Source organism: Nipponia nippon, unplaced genomic scaffold (genome assembly GCF_047370975.1).
Source record: "Nipponia nippon isolate SJK-2023a ecotype South Korea unplaced genomic scaffold, ASM4737097v1 scaffold_3, whole genome shotgun sequence".
NCBI lineage: Eukaryota > Metazoa > Chordata > Aves > Pelecaniformes > Threskiornithidae > Nipponia > Nipponia nippon.
Window position 1 is genome coordinate 60,399,960 of NW_028262347.1, and position 20,817 is coordinate 60,420,776.

Sequence of the window (20,817 nt, forward strand, 5' to 3'; positions counted from 1 at the left end):
GTCAAGGGCTGTCTGTCAGCTGGTCAAGGGCTGTCTGTCGGCCGGTCAAGGGCTGCAGGCCGGCCGGCCAAGCCGGGGATGACACCTTAGGACCGGAGAGTGCCAACTGTGACGCTCCTCCGACAGGGGAGAACCGCCGTGTACCCGGGCAGCTCCCGGGCTAGAAATAATGTGGAAATGCGGCGGGGAGGTGGCGGTGAAAGGGGTTGAAAGGCTGCCGAGGTTCAGCGAAGCAGGCCGACCCGGCCTCCAGCGCGGCGGCTGGTGCCGAGCCCGGACAGGCAGCTGGCAAGGGCAGCGGGGAGCCTGCCAGGCGGTCAGGGATGGCCCGGCCTGACAGGGAACCGGGTGGACGCCACAGGCACCCCCGGCGGGCCCCTCCGCGCCAGCACGGCGGAGGCGGCCGGGTTCGGGCCGGCACCCAGAGCCGGGGCCGTCGCGGAGCCCGGCGGCGGCAGGCGGGAAGCGGCCGAGCCCCGGGGCGGTGGCGCCGCTTCCTGGATGTAGCGCGCGGCGGCGGAAGCGGCCCCCGTCCCCTCCCGCCGCCGCCGCCGCCGCCGCCGCCGCCATCACCGCCGGCCGCCGCCGCCGCCTCCTCCTCCTCCTCCTCCTCCTCCTCCTCCTCCTCCTCGTCCGCGCTCCCCCGCCCGCGGCCGGGCCCGCGCCGCTCGGGGCCCCGCCCATGAGGCGGCGGCGGCGGCGGTGGTTGCGGCCGGGCCGTGGCTGGGGCCGAGGCCGGGGCCGGGGGCAGGCGCCTGCCCGAGGGGCGGTGGCGGGCCGGGGCTGAGGGCCCTGATGCGGCTGCAGCCGCGGCCGCTCCGCCGCCGGGAGAGGCGCCGGGCCCCATGCACCCCAGGTGAGCCCCGGGAGAACGGGGGGCCGTGGGAGGCGGGCGGGACCGCGGCCGGGCGGAGCGGAGCCCGGGTACCTCGGGCCTTGCGACGGCGGCGAGCAGCGAGCACCCCGGCCGAGGGGCGAGGAGGGGAGGGGGTCCCTAAAGCGTTCAGCGCCCCCCGCAGGGCCCGAGGCTTGGCCCCGGTGCTTCGCCACCCCTCGGTCCCGGGGCGAGGGTGGTGGATCGCTCCCTCGGGCATCACCACCCTCCCGCATCAGCCGTTTGGGCCGGGGAGGCGGGGGATGCCCCCTGCCCCGCCGGGTGGCCGGACCCCTCGGCGTCGTCCCTGCGAAGCCGTCCCTGGAGGCAAGCGGGGCGGCTGACAAGGGTAGGAGAGCGCGCGAGGCAAAAACTGGGCAGAAGCGGGAGGCAAGTCGGCGACTCCGTTTGTGGGGCTCAGACCTTGGGGTTAACTTGCGTGACTTTGGTGTATTTAGCCGTTTTTCCGGGGTGAGCGGTACCTTTCCTTACCGGAGCGGCAATCCAAGCTCCAGCTCTCCGTCAGTACCGCAAAGCTGGGGCCTGCTGCTTGCAAAGGGCACGTGAGAGGCTTGGGTCAGTGTGGAGACTGTTCAGTCTTGTTGCCAGGCTCGTGACCACCGTGGGGTCTTTCTGGCCCTACGAACCGCTGCTTAGAGCTGATGTGTGGGCAGGAGTGCCAGGGTGGGCAGAGCGAAGGCCAGGCAGAGCTTGCAAAGTTGTTGACAAGTGGGAGGTGACCGTGTCTCCTTGGTGTCCCCACCCCCATGGACTGGACCCCAGAGGATGGATGTGCCCCAAGCTGGCATGTTTCTCCCAAGGCTGGGGTTTTGGGTCGTTCAGCAGCCTGGCGGTTTCCACAGCTCTGCAGCCACTTGTGTGGTATGTGCCCGCTTGAGTAGCTTGAGAGGTGCAGGCACTCAAGAGCCACTGGTTGATAGCTCTGAAATAACGTCATCCATGGTGCCAGTTTTTTATGTGATAGGAGCATGTGCCATGTCTGCAGAACCAGACTGAGGCAACCTGTTAAAACTCTATACAATGGCTGTTCCGCAGAGGTGACTCTTGTCCCTATTGGCCTGGTTCAAACTGGTGGTGAATTAGATGTTTTGTGTCCATTACCAGTTTTAAGTGATCTTTCCCCCTCCTCTCCCCTGACTTTGGTTTTTGAACATGAATGTGGTGCCCAGAAGTCATGAAATATAAATCAGATGCCGTTGTCTGAGTAATTGTGACATTCAGCTTGCAAATCGATCTGTGTTCACAGTACTTTAATTGCAGTGGCTTTGACTACAACGAGTGAGACTTTGTTTTCTGGATGGCAAGGAAAAAGCTATGGTCTGATTGTTTTTTTTTGAACTGGCTTTCTAATCCTGGTTATTGCAATCCAATATGATCAATATGTATTGATCATGATGTGATCACAGTGTGAGTGATTGATGTGCTTTGTGCTTAGCTTTCTAAGGCAGAGTTTTTATGTCTCAACATCTGATTTTGAGTTTGTTTACTCAGCCCTTCCTCACCACAGTACAGTCAGTAATCAGGAATGCTCTTGCTTCTGTTTCTTTTTCCCCTCCCCTTTCTGTTCCCTGCTCCTCAGAATGAATGAAATGAACTTGAGTCCTGTAGGGATGGACCAGCTGACCTCATCCGCTGTGAGCAATGCCCTGCCGGTCTCAGGGAGTCACTTGGGATTGGCAGCGTCACCCACTCACAACGCCATACCAGCATCAGGTAATGGGGAGAGCTCCCACAAAGGGTATTGCAGCTCACGCTCTGTGTTTTACTATCGCAGGAATGTTTGTAACTGGGTAGCAGTGCTTCTTCTGATAGCAAGTCATGTTTTTAGCAGATAATGAGGTGATGTAGAATTGGGGAAGGGTAGACCATAAACCATTGCTTATGGGGGCAAAGCAAAAGGGATGTGTACTTACCAGGTTTATGCCTTAACGGGAGTCACATTTTGTTCTAATGGGGTGGTTTGCACTGTGGTGGGAGGGTGGTAGGAGAATCCTTTGAAATACTGACTGTAGCTGCAAATCTGTCTCCATCTATGTCCATCTTCACTCAAAAAAAGTAAAGCAAAACTGTTTTCCTAGCTCTTTTTTTTCAGGGGGCTACACAGACAAAAGTCCATTACAATTGTAAAGTAGAAGCAGGCCCTACGTGTAATGTAGCCAAAAAAGATTTAGCCACATTCAGGCATGCCTCTCAGTGCTGTGATAACTGTGATCCTTTCTTTGAAGCTTGCCACCTTACTTTGACAGTATCATACTGTACTTCCATAGGGAGCTCCTGAGGAATTAGTAACTTCTTTGTTAGCTTGTGTGTTCATAAGCTCAAGTAGTTCCATTGAAGTTAAATGGGCATTTTCTTTTGCAGGCTTGCCTGTTGCAATTCCAAACTTGGGCCCCTCCTTGAGTTCCTTGCCCTCTGCTCTGTCTCTGATGCTCCCAATGGGTATTGGGGATCGAGGAGTGATGTGTGGTATACCAGAGAGAAACTACACCCTACCTCCGCCACCATACCCTCACCTGGAGAGCAGCTATTTCAGACACATTCTACCTGGTAAGTGGTCTGGTGCTGATGGATGGGAACAGAGAGAGAAATTGTTCTAAGAGCCACCTGTTTCTGCCCTGAAGCAGGCAAGACTGACTCTTTTGCAGCGCTGTAAATTCCTGGAGTTTGTCTGGAGTCTATTGTGTTTTTTACACACCTTTATTTTCAGGTCTCTGTTTCTGTGTATGTATATGAAAAGAATTGCAGGGTATTTTCTGCTTAAACCAAACCTCTAGTCACTCCTCCTGTTGCTTTGTTTTTAAGGTTAACAGAAAACAAAGCATGCCGGGTTTCTGTCTCAAATCACTTTAGTTCGAAAACTGCTGCTTTTTTTTTCTCCTGTAGTCTGAAGCAGTACTTGATATGTGTGTGATGGTAGGTTACAGTAGTTCAAGGCTCAAAAAGAGCAAACCATCAGCTGAGGAGTTTGGGCTCTTTCCCACCTCTTTAGCCCATGGCATAGGTTTTCTTCATTTTTGTTCAAGGTTGGTTTCCGAAGTTACATACTGATTTCTATCTTGATTCCTCTCTCTCGTGTGTTTTAGGGTATAAATGTAGAATTTTACATGTTAGTATATGAAGACACAGAAATTCGAGCTTTAAATGTAGTCCTTGTTTTGTTTTGTCGCTAAGATTGACAGGGTGGAAGGGGGTAGATAAACTTCTTCAAGGTCACACAGTGAGTGTTGTTGGTTCAGCCTAGGTTAGGGAAAGAAATATAGCAGCCCAGATCTTGTCAACTATCTGATGACTAGTGGCTGAACTTGCCAGCTGCTCAGGAGTAACCTTTCCTATTGCATTACATGCCTGTCCATTTTGTGGGCAAAAAGTAGAGGAGGAGACAGCGCATTTGAGGACCGAAGGTATTTGCCATTCTTCTGAGCTGGAATAATTTATTCAGAAATGTACTTTTTCTTTCTAGGCTGCTTGATGTTTAGCCTAATGTTTCATAGGACTCTTCTGTCAGTCATCTTACTGCCTTCAAGGATCCTCCTTGTTCAAGCCACAGGGCAGCATAGCATGCAGAAATATTTGATGCAGCTTAGCCATTTTTAATGGGATTATGCTTCAGAAAGAGTATCCATGCTTGCATGCTTGTAATAACGGACATGTTTGAATGGAAAACTTTTACAGAACAAATGGCTTATAGGGTTCAAGGCCGAAAAGAAGCATGCTGACTCAGATCTTTCAGAATCTGCAAAAATCTGTCTCTGCTGGAAGTACTGTTTACTTGAATGTGCTGATGTATTTCCTCTAAAGATTTTTTTTTAGCTTTGTCCAACAAGAGAAGTTGGTAGTATGTAAATACAGTTTAATATTTCTTTGCATCTTAAGTTCCAAGGTTGTTTGACATTGAGGATCTTTCCAGAACTGTCAGAAAAGATGTTAGTGTTTCTGATTTAAATTTAACTGGGCTATTGTTTTAGGAGAAACAAGATACTTTTCATCTAAGGAAAGAGAGCAGATGACTCACGATACCTTTGAGAGACCTTATCTTGGTCCTTCAGAATTGCAGCTGATGATCTCTGAGATGGACAGTTGTGTCACTTAGCCTTAGAGGAAGGAAGTAGTCATTGTTAAAACTAAAATACCGAAGCAAAAAGGGTGTATCCTGGAGAACTGTTTCTGCTTCTCCTAGCAAAGATGAACGAGGGATTATCAAATGTTAGGTTCCACTAGCAGTCCTTCATCCTTTGTGAGCTATTTCTTGAGAATGAAACATTATGTCTAAAATGCGAAGAACCTCTTTCTGATTCAGTCTCTGTACTGAGGAGCCTAGGTTAGATGCTGCCAGAAACTTGGCTGTTCAGAGTTTGACAAATAACTGGCGATTTGCTTTGTTGGATAGAAGCTCTGCATTTGTTGTCAAATGATACTTTGACAAGAGTGCTGGGTTGGCATATGTTTGTGAGCCATGTTTTAGAATTAGTGGTTTTTAATTGGGCATAATGTAAAGAGCATGTCTTCAGGGATCTAGGTCTTAATGTACTATGCCACGATGATCGGGTATTTTTGTTCAAGATTTGAAAACTGATGTCATCTCACTCTCTTCTCTTTCCCCCTCTCATTCTATCAGGTATCTTATCTTACTTGGCTGACAGACCGCCACCTCAGTACATCCATCCCAACACTATAAATGTTGATAGCAATCCCGCATTGTCAGTCTCCAGCAATCCCTCGGCCCTAGATCCCTACCAGCCCAGTGGAACCGTGGGGCTGGAGCCAGGGATTGTCTCCATGGACGCCCGCACAGTGAACACGCATGGTGCTCAAAATCTGCATCCTAGTGATGGCCACGAGGTTGCGCTGGATACTACAATCACTATGGAGAGCGTTTCGAGGGTAACCAGCCCCATCTCTACAGATGGGATGACAGAGGAGCTTACGATGGATGACGTAGCCGGGGATCATTCGCAGATCCCGAATGGCTCCCGGAGCCACGAACCTTTAGCCGTAGACACGGTGGGGAGTAACTTGACATCGGACGCTGTGGGACATGGCGGTGTCATTCCCATTCACGGTAGCACTTTGGAACTCCCTGTCGTCATGGAGCCCGACCACATCGCCGGGCGGGTGACAGGAATATCGGACAGCACACTAAATGACTCCATTCATACTGTGGCCATGAGCACCAACTCTGTGAGCGTGGCGCTCTCTACCTCACACAACCTAGCTTCCCTGGACTCGGTAGCCTTGCATGAAGTGGGCCTCAGCCTCGAGCCAGTGGCAGTGTCTTCCATAAATCAGGAAGTAGCCATGGGGCCAAGTCACGTGGATGTGTCTGCAGACAATCTTGCCTTCGTACCATCCTCTCTGCAAATGGAAGACTCCAATTCGAACAAGGAGAATATGGCAACCTTGTTTACCATATGTGAGTGGGCATTTCCTACTTTCTTGGGGTAGGGTTTGTTACGTAGCTGTTGTCTGGTGGGATGACAGGACTCTTGTTGCTAGTCTTACAGATTTCTGGTGAAAGAAACTTAGTTATTTAACAAGTCCATGAAAGTTGGAACATCTGTAGTGGCAGATAAAACTCGCTGAAACAATGCTAGTTGGAAGTAAACATAATAGGATGTTTTAGCATTGTTCTCTTTGTATCCATCTCCCATGTTTCCTTGAGGTTGGCAGCTGAGTTCTTTATGAACCTCTTGCTTTTTGTGGATATGCTGATGTTATGCTTTGCAATGAGACTTTTGTTTTTTAAAGTCACATCACAAATGACTCTTCTTGCTCCATTAAAAAAAAATAAAAGCAACAAACACCACCACAAGCCATACATTTCATTGAGTGGGTATAGTTGTTGAGTATGACGTTATGTGATTTTGCAAAATTTTTATTAAAACGCAAACAGTCATCATGAAAATGTCCTCAAGAGGACCTGCTGGAAAAAAAGAGCAGAGAAGGAGGGAAGTTTTTAGTATTTCTAATTATTCTCATCAAAGGACTTCAGTCCAGAGGCTAGTTGGTCTCCTAGGAAGAGAGGAGCACTGGATGTTGCACTCTGTCAATCCTGTCATCATTCAGGGAGTGGTGTTTGAAAGCTATGAAGTTCTCATTTGCTGGGACAGAGATTTGAACTTCAACCTGCAGCACGTCTGGCTTCCCACCACTGAAGCGCATGGCCGGCTTTTATATTGCTGAGCGCTGCTCTTGTATGCAATCTGGCCCTACAACTGCCAGAGCCTTATGACAAGCTTTGCCTGCAGAAAATTTTTTAAGAAATGGAAAGGAATAGTGCCTTGCTTAGCAATGGGAGAGGTGCAGTTTAGTGCAAAGTGCCTAGTCAGACATTTGAATTGGAACTTTTATTCTGGGGGATAAAATATAACTTAAAATGAGATGAGTGTAGAACTATGATGAATTTACATCTCCTAGAGGAAGAGTTTTACAGTTGATGCACTCAGAAGTTCTTACAAGCATCTTTTGCATGTTGAACAAATAATGATGAAAATACTATGATATCCAACATGCTCGTGGTGAAATCACTTCTCCTATTCACCTAAGTGAGATTTGATGTGCCATCTTATTGTCACTATACTTAAAGTAGTCCTAAGCTGTTTCCCAGGTGATGTTCCTCGTTGGTAGGATGTCATAACGGCTATTGCATGCCTAGTGCTTTCATGTGATTTGCAAAAAAGGTCTTTGACTTGGGAAGGTTTAAATTTTAACTTTTTGTTGTTGTTTTTAAACTTCTGAAGAAAACATGAGTTTATGTCCAGACAGGTGAGAGCAAGGAGGAGGTGGTGTTTGAGCCTCTTGGTGGGTTCTCCTCACTGAGATGGCGGGAATCAGGGCCTTTTTCAGAAAACTTTTTACACTGGTCCTAAGTGGGAAGAAAAAAGTGCGCCTTTGCTACAGTCTTAAATGTTTGTGGAACTTTTTGTGATCATCTTTGCTTACAGTTCTGGGTACCCAAATCAGAGAAGTAATCACTGTGATTTCCCCCCCCCCCCCCCCCCCCATTATTTGGGAAGGACAGAAATGGAAAGGAAATGGTATATTTCGCTTCCTGTAGAATGTAGGGTTTTTTTTTCAGCTTCTTAAAAATGTATGAATCCCTAAACCTTTCCAGGTGGTAGTGTCACATGCCTAGAACTTGCTTTTCTTCCTCTTTGCCTCTCCTTGGGGTTAGTCCACAGACCCATAGTGGTGTGTGCTAGGCAATGCTTAAAAACAACTGTTCTAAATAGTGTTTCTTGTTACTCAGGTCTGGTTGTTGTCGTTGCTGTACTCCTACATGTCATCTGTGCACATGAAGCAATTCTTATATGGGCGCTACCTAATAATTTTCTAAGTACCTTCCTACCTGTAATTGTGTAGTTGCTTAAACTGTATTTTGTATGGGGTCAGATTCTGGTACCTTGGTGTATGAAAGGAGTGTCCCAAAAATCTCTTCAAACAAATAGTAATGGAGCTGCTGTTAATGCCTGCTGAAAACTGCTTCTACCTTTTATACTGGAGTTGGGCCATCAAGAGGCAAAGAAGGTCTTTGTGGAGATTCTGCTTAATTAGCTGAGCATCTTTCTTCAGAAGAAAAATGATTTATCAGGAGGGTGGTTGCTGAGTAGGTGTTGGTTGCTCCATTCATAGAAAATTAAAATGATGTAGTTTTTCTAGATGAGAGCATTTTATGCTGTACTTTTTCCTGAATTTATTAGACTGAAGACTTTCAGTGGTTTGATTTTCAGCAGTACTTGTGCTGAATGACAGATTGGGAAAGTGATGCTACTGATTCTTCTTGGGCTTTTGGTTTTGTTCCATTCAGTGGCATCCCTTAGAGGTGTACTGTATGAGTTTATTGCAGTAGGTCCTTCAAAAGCAGCAGTGAGGTCAGGTTTTTGCTGCCGTGAAGATTTGCACATTGTTTGAATTTAAATGGAGATAAGGGGATTTGTGGGTTCAAATTAGAAAAATTTTAGAAAGAAGACCTTACTGCTCCTTTGCATGAATATCCTTGAGGTTCTACATGCAAGCAAACTCTTGTGTTCCTAGTAAATTCCAAAAACGTAACCAGTTAGAAAGTGTTTGGTTTGGTATGGCTTGGATTTTTCTGCCAATAAATGTCGTTTCACTTGTGATCAGAGAGAAAATGGTTCTTCCATCATCAGCATTACTGCCAGCTCTGAGGACACTACCATCAGTTTTGCAGTAGATTTGATGAAGAATGGACTCTGTCCCATTGATAGGTTGCCCCTGTAGGGATAGTCTAGAGCCTAAACGATTGAGGAACATCAAGAAGGCAGGTGGAGATCCTCATATGTGATCTGAATTGGATAGGAACTGTACGTTGGTGCCAATCTGACTCTATCGTTCGTATTCTTCTGAGTAAAACCTAGGAAAGCGGATGAGTTAAACCACATAGAAGCAGCCTTTGCCAGGAGCTGAGCTGAAACATATTGGTAGGGAGCTGATTCCACCATGGGGGCTGTTGCATCTTTTTAATCTGTGTTGTCCCTTCCCCTCTCTGCAGGGTGCACACTGTGTGACAAGGCATATCCATCGGACTGCCCAGATCATGGGCCTGTCACCTTTGTCCCTGACACCCCGATAGAGAGCCGAGCCAGGCTTTCTCTCCCTAAGCAGCTTGTCCTCCGGCAATCTATCATGGGAGCTGAAGCGGGTAAGAATCAGATTACTATGTATTTCTATGCAGCAGTTTAAAATACACTCATTGCCTGAAATCAAAAACCGTAGGGAATTTAATGCGGGAAAAGAACACTGCAATAAAGAGGTGGTTCCCTCTTCTGTAATCACCCTGACTTACATTGTGCAAGAGCTTCTTGTCCTCTGGTTACTGCTTAGACTTCAGCTACACTCTAGGACTCTACTGCCACAGAGCGTTACTGAAACACTTGGTATGGTCAAGCACAAGCAAGGTATGGTGTTTAGTTTTTATTGTGTGCTAAACAGCCCAGGCACAGTTTTGATAAGGAAACGTTACAGCAATTGGAGTTTGGGGGAAGATAACAATTAGAAATAATGGAGGAGATTTCTGTCTGCTTGTTCATCAGCTTGGTTTGCTACCTGTGGGTCTTCTGGATACTCTCACTGGAGAACTGATCACGAATGCCTCTTTTCCTCCCCTCCCACCCCCATTTACATTTGGCATGTAGACTCTGACCTTGTCATTGGATGTGGACCTTTTTACTGTATTTCCCACCATTGTCACCTGGAAATCGAAGAGTACAGTGCAATACCTGAAGGATCTGAAGGCTAGAGAAGAATGTGATTATTGGCTTGCTTAGCAATGCTGCTTGTTGAGAGTAGATTACATCTGTTCTTTTCAAGCTGCACTAGTTTCCAGTTTATTCCTAAAAGTTATTCAGTGTATTCATGTAGACCTCTCTATATATAAATGTTTAATAATAAATAATATACACGCAGGAATCCCTCTGCCCATGACAGAAATACAGCTGCCTCTGGGGAGAAATGCAGAAGCTGCTTAACAATGCCCAGCAACAATTCTGGAAATGCCTGGGGATTAGGTAGGCGAAATGTAGTTACTGAAACTAGTATTTTCTGCTTCTGCAGAAAGTGCCATGAAAACTTTAATTGGTACAAGTGGCTAGGATCTTAGTTTTATAGCTTACTAAAAAGTAAATTACTTGCTTTTGACAAACAAAATAAATATTTGTAATTAAAACAAAGCGGCTCCCAATAGCGTCATGTGGTGGTGGTGGTTCTTGTCTCTGCCTTAGGTGTGTTTTACATGTGAAGTAGAAGCTTTGATGATCTTTTGCCTAGATATTACCCCTGGAGCATTATCTCATAAACCTCCCACCTCTTTGTTATGCATGATTAGTTGTTAAAATAAATGATTTCTGCAGATTTTGGTCTTCTACTGATAGGTGTGTGGACACGAGAAACCATTCCTGTAAGGACTTGTTTTGGACCTTTGATTGGGCAGCAGAGCCATTCTCTGGAGGTGGCTGACTGGACAGACAAAGCAGCTAGTCACATCTGGAAGGTCAGTGGATGTTATGGCTCACGGAGTCTGCAGGCATGCCTTTATCTGGTGAAAGCCACTGCATGACACAGCAGCTTTAACGTTATCATCCTTGCCAAAAATCAAAATTAATGCAGTTTGATTGTCTAATAGTTAATATCAGCGTAGCAGAGCTGTATACCATGTAATATGCTGGTAATCAATCCTGAATTACAATGAACTTCTTTAATGCCTTTTCTTCTAAAGGGCTCTGTGTGGTTTCCTGTATTTGTGTGGAGTTGCAGCAGAGATTTTATATGAATTACTAGGCAGCACTTGTTTTTTTGGTATCATTGTTTATTGAACGTTCTCCCAGGTGATGAATGATTTGTTTTAGGAAAGCTGCTTTAAAGCTTTCTTTTTCACATCATTTCATGTTCAGAAAGTAAAATTGATCTCTATAAATAAAACATGTACTGTTTGCCCAGATATTATGATTCACAAGAGTTGATTTGTAAGAAAAGCAGCCAAATGCATTTCTGCTGGGAACTAAAGGTGGTGTGTGGGAAAGATGCTGATAAACAGTTTTTCTAGCCTCCTGGGTAGCAGAGAGGTCAAGATTCCTGTGTGAAGGGGAAGGTAAGGAGTAAGAACAGGGCCGTGGTCTTGGCAATGGCAATGGAGGCCTCCTGGCTTCTTCTAGATAAATACATCCTCTGTTAAAGAAAGAAGCTGGCTTTCACTGCATTTGTTGCTGTGTTTTGTCCTAAGATTGTATTTGTTTTTCCTGGTAGATCTATCACAATGGCGTCCTGGAGTTCTGCGTCATTACAACTGATGAAAATGAATGTAACTGGATGATGTTTGTACGCAAAGCCAGGTGAGAACCACCTGTACTGTGCTAAGTAGCTTGGAGTCTGAGCTGCAGGCTCGTAGGAGGCTGTGCTGGAGGATGTGCCCTGCTGCACTGACTGCCCAGATGGGTAATGAGCTCGGGACTGAGGGACCTTCAGGAGTTACCTAGGCATCTTGGACTGGTGGGGAGAATGAAACAGAGCACCCAGTGGAGTATGTTACAGAGAAACCAGTATGCATGCTGTAGTAAAACAGCCCCAAACCTGCCCACATACTTTGTTTCCCTTGTTCTAAAGCTTTAAACCAGGTTCTTTTTGTGTTAGCTTACTGTGTATTAGTTTGTTATTGCCTTCCCTCTGTCCCATTCTTTTTGGATGCATCTGTGAAGATGACATTGATTGTCTTTTTGATTTTAATACTTTATTAGCAAAGTGTCCCTGGGTTCTTTTGGCCAAGTTCCAAGCTCTTACAGCTCACAAGAGCTGTCCTTTTCAGTCCTTCTGGAGCCTGTGATGAAAACTGTCCAGACTGGCTTCAGTATTGCTCCATACATGGTCCACTGAGAAGGCTGAACCTTTCCTATTGCTCTGTGACACAAAGTAGGTTTCCCCTGCAATTAATTTCATAGTTCCCGTATGCAGGAGTCAAGAAGTTAGTGCTTGATCTCCCACTGCAGTGGGGCAGAGCTTTTGCTGGTTTCAGATACTGGGAACAAACATATGCAAGATACAGCTTCAGAAGATGAATTATCTCGTCTTGGAAATGCTTTTCAAGAGTTATTTTTGAAGATAATTTTGCTTTAAGACTTTACTGATATTTATTTCTCCCTCATGTGTTCTCTATTTCTTAAGGGGGTTAATATGAAAAATATATATATTTTTGTAGTTTCGTAAGAGATAATAAACTCTCTTCTCTCAGCCCACTCCAATGTCTATTAATAATTTTCTCAGCAAGATATTGCAGTGGTGTGAAGAATGTATCATTTGGTGGAGCAGATTGGCTCTCAAGGTCCAGTTTTCCTTTCCTTTTCCTTTTCCTTTTCCTTTTCCTTTTCCTTTTCCTTTTCCTTTTCCTTTTCCTTTTTCCTTTTCCTTTTTCCTTTTCCTTTTTCCTTTTCCTTTTTCCTTTTCCTTTTTCCTTTTCCTTTTCCTTTTCCTTTTCCTTTTCCTTTTCCTTTTCCTTTTCCTTTTCCTTTTCCTTTTCCTTTTCCTTTTCCTTTTCCTTTTCCTTTTCCTTTTCCTTTTCCTTTTCCTTTTCCTTTTCCTTTTCCTTTTCCTTTTCCTTTTCCTTTTCCTTTTCCTTTTCCTTTCATAAAGGACAGAAGTGACAGACATGAAAGTTTTTATAATGTGCTGACAAGCATTGAGGTTCTCTCGTTACCTATTTATAGGAATTTCCTTCTTTTTTTTTTTTTTCCTCTCTCAAAAAGTCATTATTTCTGGAGGGCTTTTTTTTCATAACTCTCGTTATTGCTATAGGAACCGGGAAGAGCAGAATCTGGTAGCTTATCCACATGATGGAAAAATTTACTTTTGCACCTCTCGGGACATCCCGCCTGAACACGAGCTTCTCTTTTATTACAGTCGGGACTATGCACGACAGCTTGGTAAGTAAGCGCTCATCTTTGTTGGCTTTGCAGACAGTACTCAGCTTGAATTCTCTTTTAGTGCAGTCTCTGGGCACGGTGACATGGGAGGGCATTATGTTCCTTCTCAGTTCCTAGTGGTGCATGCCATGGTTTCCTTTTACATTTCATGACTACAGGAGTACCATCGCAGAAAAGAAACATTTCACTATCTAATTCCACTGATCAGGAGTAAGAGATCGCAGTTTCAAAGAAAAAGGGTTGGTTTTCTTCTGTTCACCCATCTGGTGCTGAGAGTTTTGCTAGCTGAAGATGTTCCTATCCTCCCCCACCTTTCTTTGTGATAATTTAGGTTTGTTGGAGTTGTGCTCAAAACCATTCCAAAGCTTGGCCCCCAAAACATTTGAAATGGCCTACAGAAAAGAGCTGAAAAGCAAGCACTGGAGCTGAAAGGAACGGAGGGGAAAACCTCTGCAGCTGGCTTTGCTACCACAGACAAAGCGTTTTTCCACATGGATCATGCTCGCGCTCTGTTAGGCCTTGCTGTGCCTCATTAAACGTGATGCTTTTGTGCCCAAAGGTGTCCCTGAACATCCGGACGTGCACATCTGCCACTGTGGAAAGGAATGCGCTTCCTACGCGGACTTCAAGGCCCACCTGAGCAGCCATATTCACAACCACCTCCCCAGTCAGGGGCACAGCAGCAGCCATGGGCCAGGCCACGGCAAGGAGAGGAAGTGGAAGTGCTCCATGTGCCCCCAGGCTTTCATCTCGCCTTCCAAGCTCCACGTCCACTTCATGGGGCACATGGGCATGAAGCCGCACAAGTGCGATTTCTGTAGCAAAGCTTTCAGTGATCCTAGCAACTTACGGACACACCTCAAGATACACACAGGTAAGGGCTGGGGACTTTATAGAGATGCCTGTGCTAGTAAAACATTGGGGCAGGACCTGTTCTCTCTGATCCCTTGGCCAGTTGGCAGGGCATAGCTTGTGTCCATAAATCTAAGCTCTTAGAAACACAGAATCGTAGAATGTTTTGGGTTGGAAGGGACCTTTAAAAATCATCTAGTCCCATCCCCCTGCCATGGGCAGGGACATCTTTCAGGTCACTCAAAGCCCCATCCAACCTGACCTTGAACACTTCCAATGGTGGGGCATCCACAACTTCTCTGGGCATCCTGTTCCAGTGCCTCACCATCCTCATTGTAAAAACATTTCTTCTTTATGTCCAATCTAAATCTATCCTCTTTCAGTTTAAAACTGTTGCCCCTTGTCCTGTCACTACAGGCCTTGGTAAAAAGTCTCTCTCCGTCTTTCTTATAAGCCCCCTTTAAATACTTGAAAGGCTGCAATAAGGTCTCCCCAGAGCCTCCTCTTCTCCAGGCTGAACAACCCCAACTCTCTCAGCCTTGCCTCAAAGGAGAGGTGTCCCAGCCCTCTGATCGTTTTTGTGGCCCTCCTCTGGACCCACTCCAACAGGTCCATGTCCTTCCTGTGCTGAGGGCGCCAGAGCTGGACACAGGGCTCCAGGTGGGGTCTCACCAGAGCAGAGCAGAGGGGGAGAATCGCCTCCCTCGACCTGCCTTTCTAAGAATGGCAGCATCCTGACCATCTATAGGAATGATCTCCAGTCCATACTGACCCCAGCTAATGCCTGGGCACTGCCTGAGAGAGCGCTGGTTGGCATGGGACAGGACCGCGCTGGGTTCAGTGGTATGGGTGCTTATAGAACAGTATGTAGACCCGTGTTCTGTCTGGTTGTGCCATGTCTAAAAGCATTTGATGAGTTGAAGTTGATTACAGTGGGGAAGAAGTGTTGGCCTTCGCATGGGAGACAGAAACCCTTTGTTCCCACACAGCAGATCCAGTGCTGGCAGCTACAATAAAACAAAGGTTCCCTTCTGCTCATGAGAAAAAGCCAGCTGAGTTGGAGAGCTTGTAATGTGGACAGTTGTCCACTTAAATATGGAGCCGAGATCTTTCTCCTCTTTTTCCTACTTGAATTGTTTTTCATCTTAAGGAAATGGCACAAGACTGAAGTTGCTGACAGTGGGGTCAGACTGATGTGGATAAGGCTCAGCTCTGTCACTTCTCAGAACTGAGGTCTGAATATGCTGTTGACTTCTGTAGGCATTTGGGTGTCACTAGAGGCTTTGGGGATAAATGGAGAATTGCCAGCAGATCAGTGAATGAGAGCTAAAAGAGGAAAACAAAATAGTGGTGAAAAGTAAGTTTTTCAGCTGTGTGAGAAGAGTGGAAATAGGAAAAGGCATGGATTTAACACAGAGCGAGGACAGGGGAGAGGGTGAAGGTCAAGTACAGGCCAGCAATAGTGTGGATATTTTTGCTGCTTTTTTTTTTTTTCAGTAAGGTTGAAATAGCTATTGGGAATCACTTAATGCAAATCACAAAGCTGGAAAGGGACTACAGCTAGGAGTTCAGTGCGCGTGAGCCAAGTATAGGAAGCTGTGGGCCCAGTAGTGAGGAGTTTTAATAAACTGGTCAAGTACAAATGTGGTATGCACGACTACAGAATACTCAGTGGGACAGGGTTTCAAGTGGTATTCAAACTTAGTCTGAAGTCAGTGGCAGGCAGGGGTTTTGAACTATTTCTGACAAAGAATAATGGAAGAACTACAGATAAGTGGAAAAATGGGGTAGAACATAGAAGTTATCAAAGAGCCAGTGAGCTTTGTACCTGTGTGTTTGTTAGATAAGAGAACTTGTTTTTCTAGACAAAGGCAACGCAGTGCATCAAATATGGTTGGGCTCCAGTAAGGCATCAGATACAGTTCCTGTGGGAAATTAGTGGGGATGGGGATGTACTAATGTACAGTAACTAGATGGCAACCATGGTTACTATTAAAAAGGAGGCTACCATTATTTTTACTCAAGAATTCATCTTGGATAAGCCTAGTCTTGTTAAGTGTTTGCCTGAATCTCTTTGCTGGAAAATTTACAAGTCTACTGGTGATGTTTTGATATGCAGAACAGGGAGGTACAGTTGGTGTAGACAAGAAGCAGAAAGTCTGTCTTACAGGAAAGGCTGACTGACCACAAGCATGGGAGGAAGAGGAATGAGTGGTGTTTAGAAGGACAAAGTGCAGAACCGTGCATCACATGAAGGGCTCAGTGGTTCGAAAACATAGCATGAAGTGGGTTTTTTGGCTTGGGGGCATGGGGTGGGGAATGAAAAGCTTTGGGAATGATGTCGTGAAGTCAGATGCCTGTTTTTTGCATAGCTAAAGCTAGACTAACTAGGTAGGCCTTTATGCCGAGTTTGAAGGGACTGGAGTAGAAAACGAGTCCTGTTCACAAAGAATCTGCCTTTCTTCAGGGTAAAATTTTATTTTTCAGAAGTGGTCAGGCTTGTTTGCTTACTGTATTTCTTGGGACGCTGACTGTCAATTTGTGGGTGTACGTATGTGATCCTAGGTCAGAAGAATTATCGCTGTACCCTCTGCGACAAATCGTTCACCCAGAAGGCTCACCTGGAATCGCACATGGTCATCCACACGGGGGAGAAGAATCTGAAGTGCGATTACTGCGAAAAGCTGTTCATGCGGAGGCAGGACCTCAAGCAGCATGTACTCACTCACACGCAGTAAGTGATCTCGCAGGATGCGTTGCACTGGCCAGTGCAATAAATAACGAAGCTCAACAGCCCAAGAGAGAATCTCTAGTTTGCAAGTAGTTGGGCCTAGGGAATACAGGTTCATCCTCTAAAATGACAGAGAAGTCAGTCTGGACAAATTCCTTGTTACTGGCTGAAGTTGTCCTCTTCTAGTGTTTGCAATATTTTAATGACACAGTGAATTCCAGGTGTGCACCTTGTCTTGTGAAATGGCTGAGAACTGTTTCCACATCCCAAAGTGACCGTGAAAAATCCTAAACTCCTCAGTGTGCCTTTCGCCGAGTAGCTTGCTAGTGAAGTCTCCCTCTCTGCTTGCCCCAGGGGCGGGGTGCAGCCACTCCCAGCTCTCACCTCCCCCCAGGTCTCATTCCTGCAGTTGGTCTCCTGCTCCTCCTGCAGGGAGCTGCCCACCCCCAGGTCCTCCTCCGGTTATCCGACCCGTGTCTCTCCCAGCCCCTCAGCTCGCTGCAAGGCCAGATCTTTCCTTTTGCTGCGAGAATCTCTCCATCCTGTTCAGTTACTCCCAATCCAAGGTCCTTCCTTAAAGGCTGCTTGCCCAAAGCTAGTCCCTCCGCTTATTTAATTTTCAGCATCTGGTTCTTGTACTCACTTGGAATCGATGGCCGCTTCTGTCATGCTGTCTAGGAGACAGCATAGCGGAACTAGCATGAGCGAGAGAGAGGCAGACAGACAGACTTGCTTTCCTGCTCGTTCTTACAGCCAGAGCCAGGAGCACTACTGCTGGGAGGTGTTTTGCACAGTTATCTGCAGAATTTGACTGTTGCAGTCTGGTAAGCCTCTGCTTAGCATTTACAGACTGAGGATTATTAACACTCAGCAGCTTTGTTTTTCTTTTTTGTTCTTTTTTTTTTCCTCCCATTTATGCAGGGTGGGAAGCAGGGAGATTAACCTTTCCACCAGGGCAACATCTCTGCCCCTGCCAAAACATGGAGTTTAACCACAGTTCGGTCTTCCTCAAAAAAAAAAAAAACCAAACAACCCTTGTAGAGTTCTTTCGTTAATTTATCATCAGGAAAGAAAAACAGTTGGTTGCAAGCTAGCCGTTAATCCAAAAAGCCTGACTTTTGCCAGTAATGTTGGGGGGGAGCAGAGAAGAGGGGCTTTGCGTACGTACCGTGTGAGAAAACTGAGCAGTATTTACACTGTAGTGCTGTTACTTCTGATCCACTTCTCCTTCACCCACATTGAAAGATTTAGGAGTAAGACTGACCCTTTCACCCTTCCTGTCACCACCACCCCACCATTTAATAAAGTATCAGCCGCCTTGCGGCAGGAGCAAACTGTAACCTTCTCGTGTCTTGCAGAGAACGGCAGATCAAGTGCCCCAAGTGTGACAAGCTGTTTCTGAGGACAAATCACCTGAAGAAGCATCTCAATTCACATGAAGGAAAGAGGGACTATGTCTGTGAAAAATGCTCCAAGGCTTATCTAACCAAATATCACCTCACTCGCCACTTAAAAATATGTAAAGGCCCCACATCCAGCCTGTCAGCCCCAGAGGAGGAAGAGGAGGAGGATTCAGAGGAGGAATTAATAGACTCTATGAGGACTGAAGACTGTAGGATTAACAATGGAGTCTATTCAACAGGTGATGCCCTCTCTGGACACAAATGAAGAGAAGAGAGAGAGAAATTTTCTTAGATGTTAAAATGGGGGAAGGAAAAAAAACCTCTTCCTTGTTTCCCCCGTCAGCAGCGTATGTCAAATGAGGAGTTTTCCTTCTGTTTTGGTCTCCGCACTACCACCGCTTAATAAACTCTGTAGCCAAAACACCGAATAAGAATGGATCATGCACGTACAAGTGAACAGTTGCTAAGAAGGAAATATGAGGCAAGATTTTTTCACGCTCACTGTGCGTACTTCTTTTCCAAATCACTCAGATTAATCCATCCAGCGCGGGGATACATGACACACCTTGCATAGCCCTTTGAGTTAAGAGCCACAAACCAGAAATGTAGTCAAGTGATTGCCGTGACCTGTAAGCCAACTGTCCTTAACTGCCAAAGCCGTGACAATAAGAAAAGCAAACAAAAAAATGGTGGTGGCAGTCGATGCATTTTTCTTTTTAATACTTTTTAATTGAAGGATGTAGTTTGGCACAGAGCAAAGACTGTCAATGCTCAGGTTTCCTTCTAAAATTAAAATTAAAAAAAAAGCTTTTGTTTAAAAAAAAAAAAAGACAGTGAAATGAGCATTTGCAGACAAAGCAATTACCCCACTACGGGAAATCAAAAATGGGCTTTTGGAGAACGGTTGTTGCCTCTTCTCACTCTAGTTCACTAGAACATGTAAGCAGGTGAAGAGGTGAAGACTGTATAGACTCAGTAAGGAAGAGGCTTACAGCTGATCAGACAGTGTTTACAGTATCTATTACTTCTTGTGCTGTAGACCTTTTGCCACCTAGAGTGATGGGAGGGTTTGCTGCTAATACTATTTATGGAATCAAGATGTATTTCATTCTGTTGTTTTCTTTTAAAAAAAATTAAAAATGTGGCTCTTTTCTAATGTTCTTTTTTAATATTCACACATTCTGGAAAAAAAAAAAAAAGTTTCCTATTTCTGATACCGATGCCAAGAGAAATAACACCACTTTTTCATCATCTGCCTCTCCCAAGCTTTCCTGGGATGAGGTATGGGTAGGAGCACCTCCACGAACAGGCGCAGCTAAGAACTTGTCTTTAAACATTGTAGACTTGCTGTGTAGCGCCTCTGGCTGCGCTGAAAAAGAAGAGTAAGCTGAGCTCTGTTCTCTGACGAGGTAGCTGGAGGGTCACTTGTTAAAGAGGCTCCAGTTCTTGCCCCAGATGGCCCAAGTTCAGCTGTACCGCTCCCTGGATGTTGCATTTCTGAGAGAGGTTCTTCAAACCTGAAAACACACAATGCCTGCCCTCCGAGACCAGTATGTGAATAAAAAGCTCCAGAAAGACAGGATGAGGGATTTTGTTTAGTCAAGGGAAAGATGCGTTGCTTCCAGTAACACAATTTCTTCCTAAAACAAAAAGCAACTTCTGGAGCTACAGTGCCAATTAATACCAGAGGTAGAGATAACAGAAATTACTACCCTCAAAGAGCTTAACACAAAGCATTTATTTCAAATTAAAGCCCTGAAAATCTTGCAGCTTTTCAGTGGCAAGCACTTGGACAGGCAGTTCTGTCCCTTTCACCTTCTTAAGCTTCACAAAAGCAGTTGTTCGTTTGTTGTCCACACCGTGTTCACTATTGCTTGGCAGAGAAGGGGTTGAGGCAGGAATCCCAACACGTCCAAAATTTTCTTGGTTCCTGCAGAGCCACGCTAAACACTTGTCACCAGACTCGAAACAGCTAAATTGGATTTAGAAGCAGCCGCTTAACTTCAAGGGATGGGAAGGAAACCTGCAGCCCTGCCTCTTCCCCATGTGCAGCTTGTACTGATAGAATTTATCTGCTTTACCTCACCAGAAGGAGTTACAGTGAGCTGGGGTGGAAAGCTGTGGTAAGATCTTGTCAGCTACACGCGCTGACACGTACAGCTGCTTTGATACCAGTTGCCTTAATACCCAGGGCATTTTTGCAGCAGCAGCAGACCTTCCAGCACGTGGAGAGGGAAGCACTTCACAGGAGGACAAGAGTAACTTCTGGCCTGGGGTAAGGCACTCGGGTGTTCATTTTAAACGTGAGGAAATTGAGTCACATTGGTTTAAGTCAGTGGTTAGGCTGATGATACTCAGAATGTTCCTCTCTGCCTTCAGGTTCCAGGCAGCAATGCCTGGGAGGAGTGAAGAACACGAGTACGTAACGTGGACAGCTCTCACCAGTGACCAGCTGAGATCCCTAGCCTCGCTTTGTGTCCCGACAGCCTCTCATCCTCTCCCGAGTAGTAG

The 20,817-nt window shown here is 46.0% G+C and overlaps 1 protein-coding gene across 3 annotated transcripts; it reads left to right on the forward strand.

Annotated features, from left to right (window-relative positions):
- Positions 1 to 591: 591 nt before the first annotated feature.
- PRDM4 (PR/SET domain 4) lies at positions 592 to 19,458 on the forward strand. Of its 3 annotated transcripts, none has more exons than XM_087766192.1 (11): positions 592 to 856; positions 2,475 to 2,608; positions 3,257 to 3,442; positions 5,511 to 6,305; positions 9,405 to 9,554; positions 10,762 to 10,901; positions 11,654 to 11,739; positions 13,193 to 13,320; positions 13,880 to 14,194; positions 16,738 to 16,906; positions 18,262 to 19,458. In XM_087766192.1, the coding sequence occupies exons 1-11, from the start codon at positions 846 to 848 to the stop codon at positions 18,569 to 18,571; spliced, it is 2,424 nt and encodes an 807-aa protein (XP_087622318.1). In that variant the 5' UTR covers positions 592 to 845; the 3' UTR covers positions 18,572 to 19,458. The 3 variants fall into 3 exon arrangements, with proteins under 3 accessions (XP_087622318.1, XP_087622320.1, XP_087622319.1); XM_087766194.1 differs by having other exon boundaries at positions 10,783 to 10,901; XM_087766193.1 differs by lacking the exon at positions 592 to 856 and adding an exon at positions 1,202 to 1,223.
- Positions 19,459 to 20,817: the final 1,359 nt, after the last annotated feature.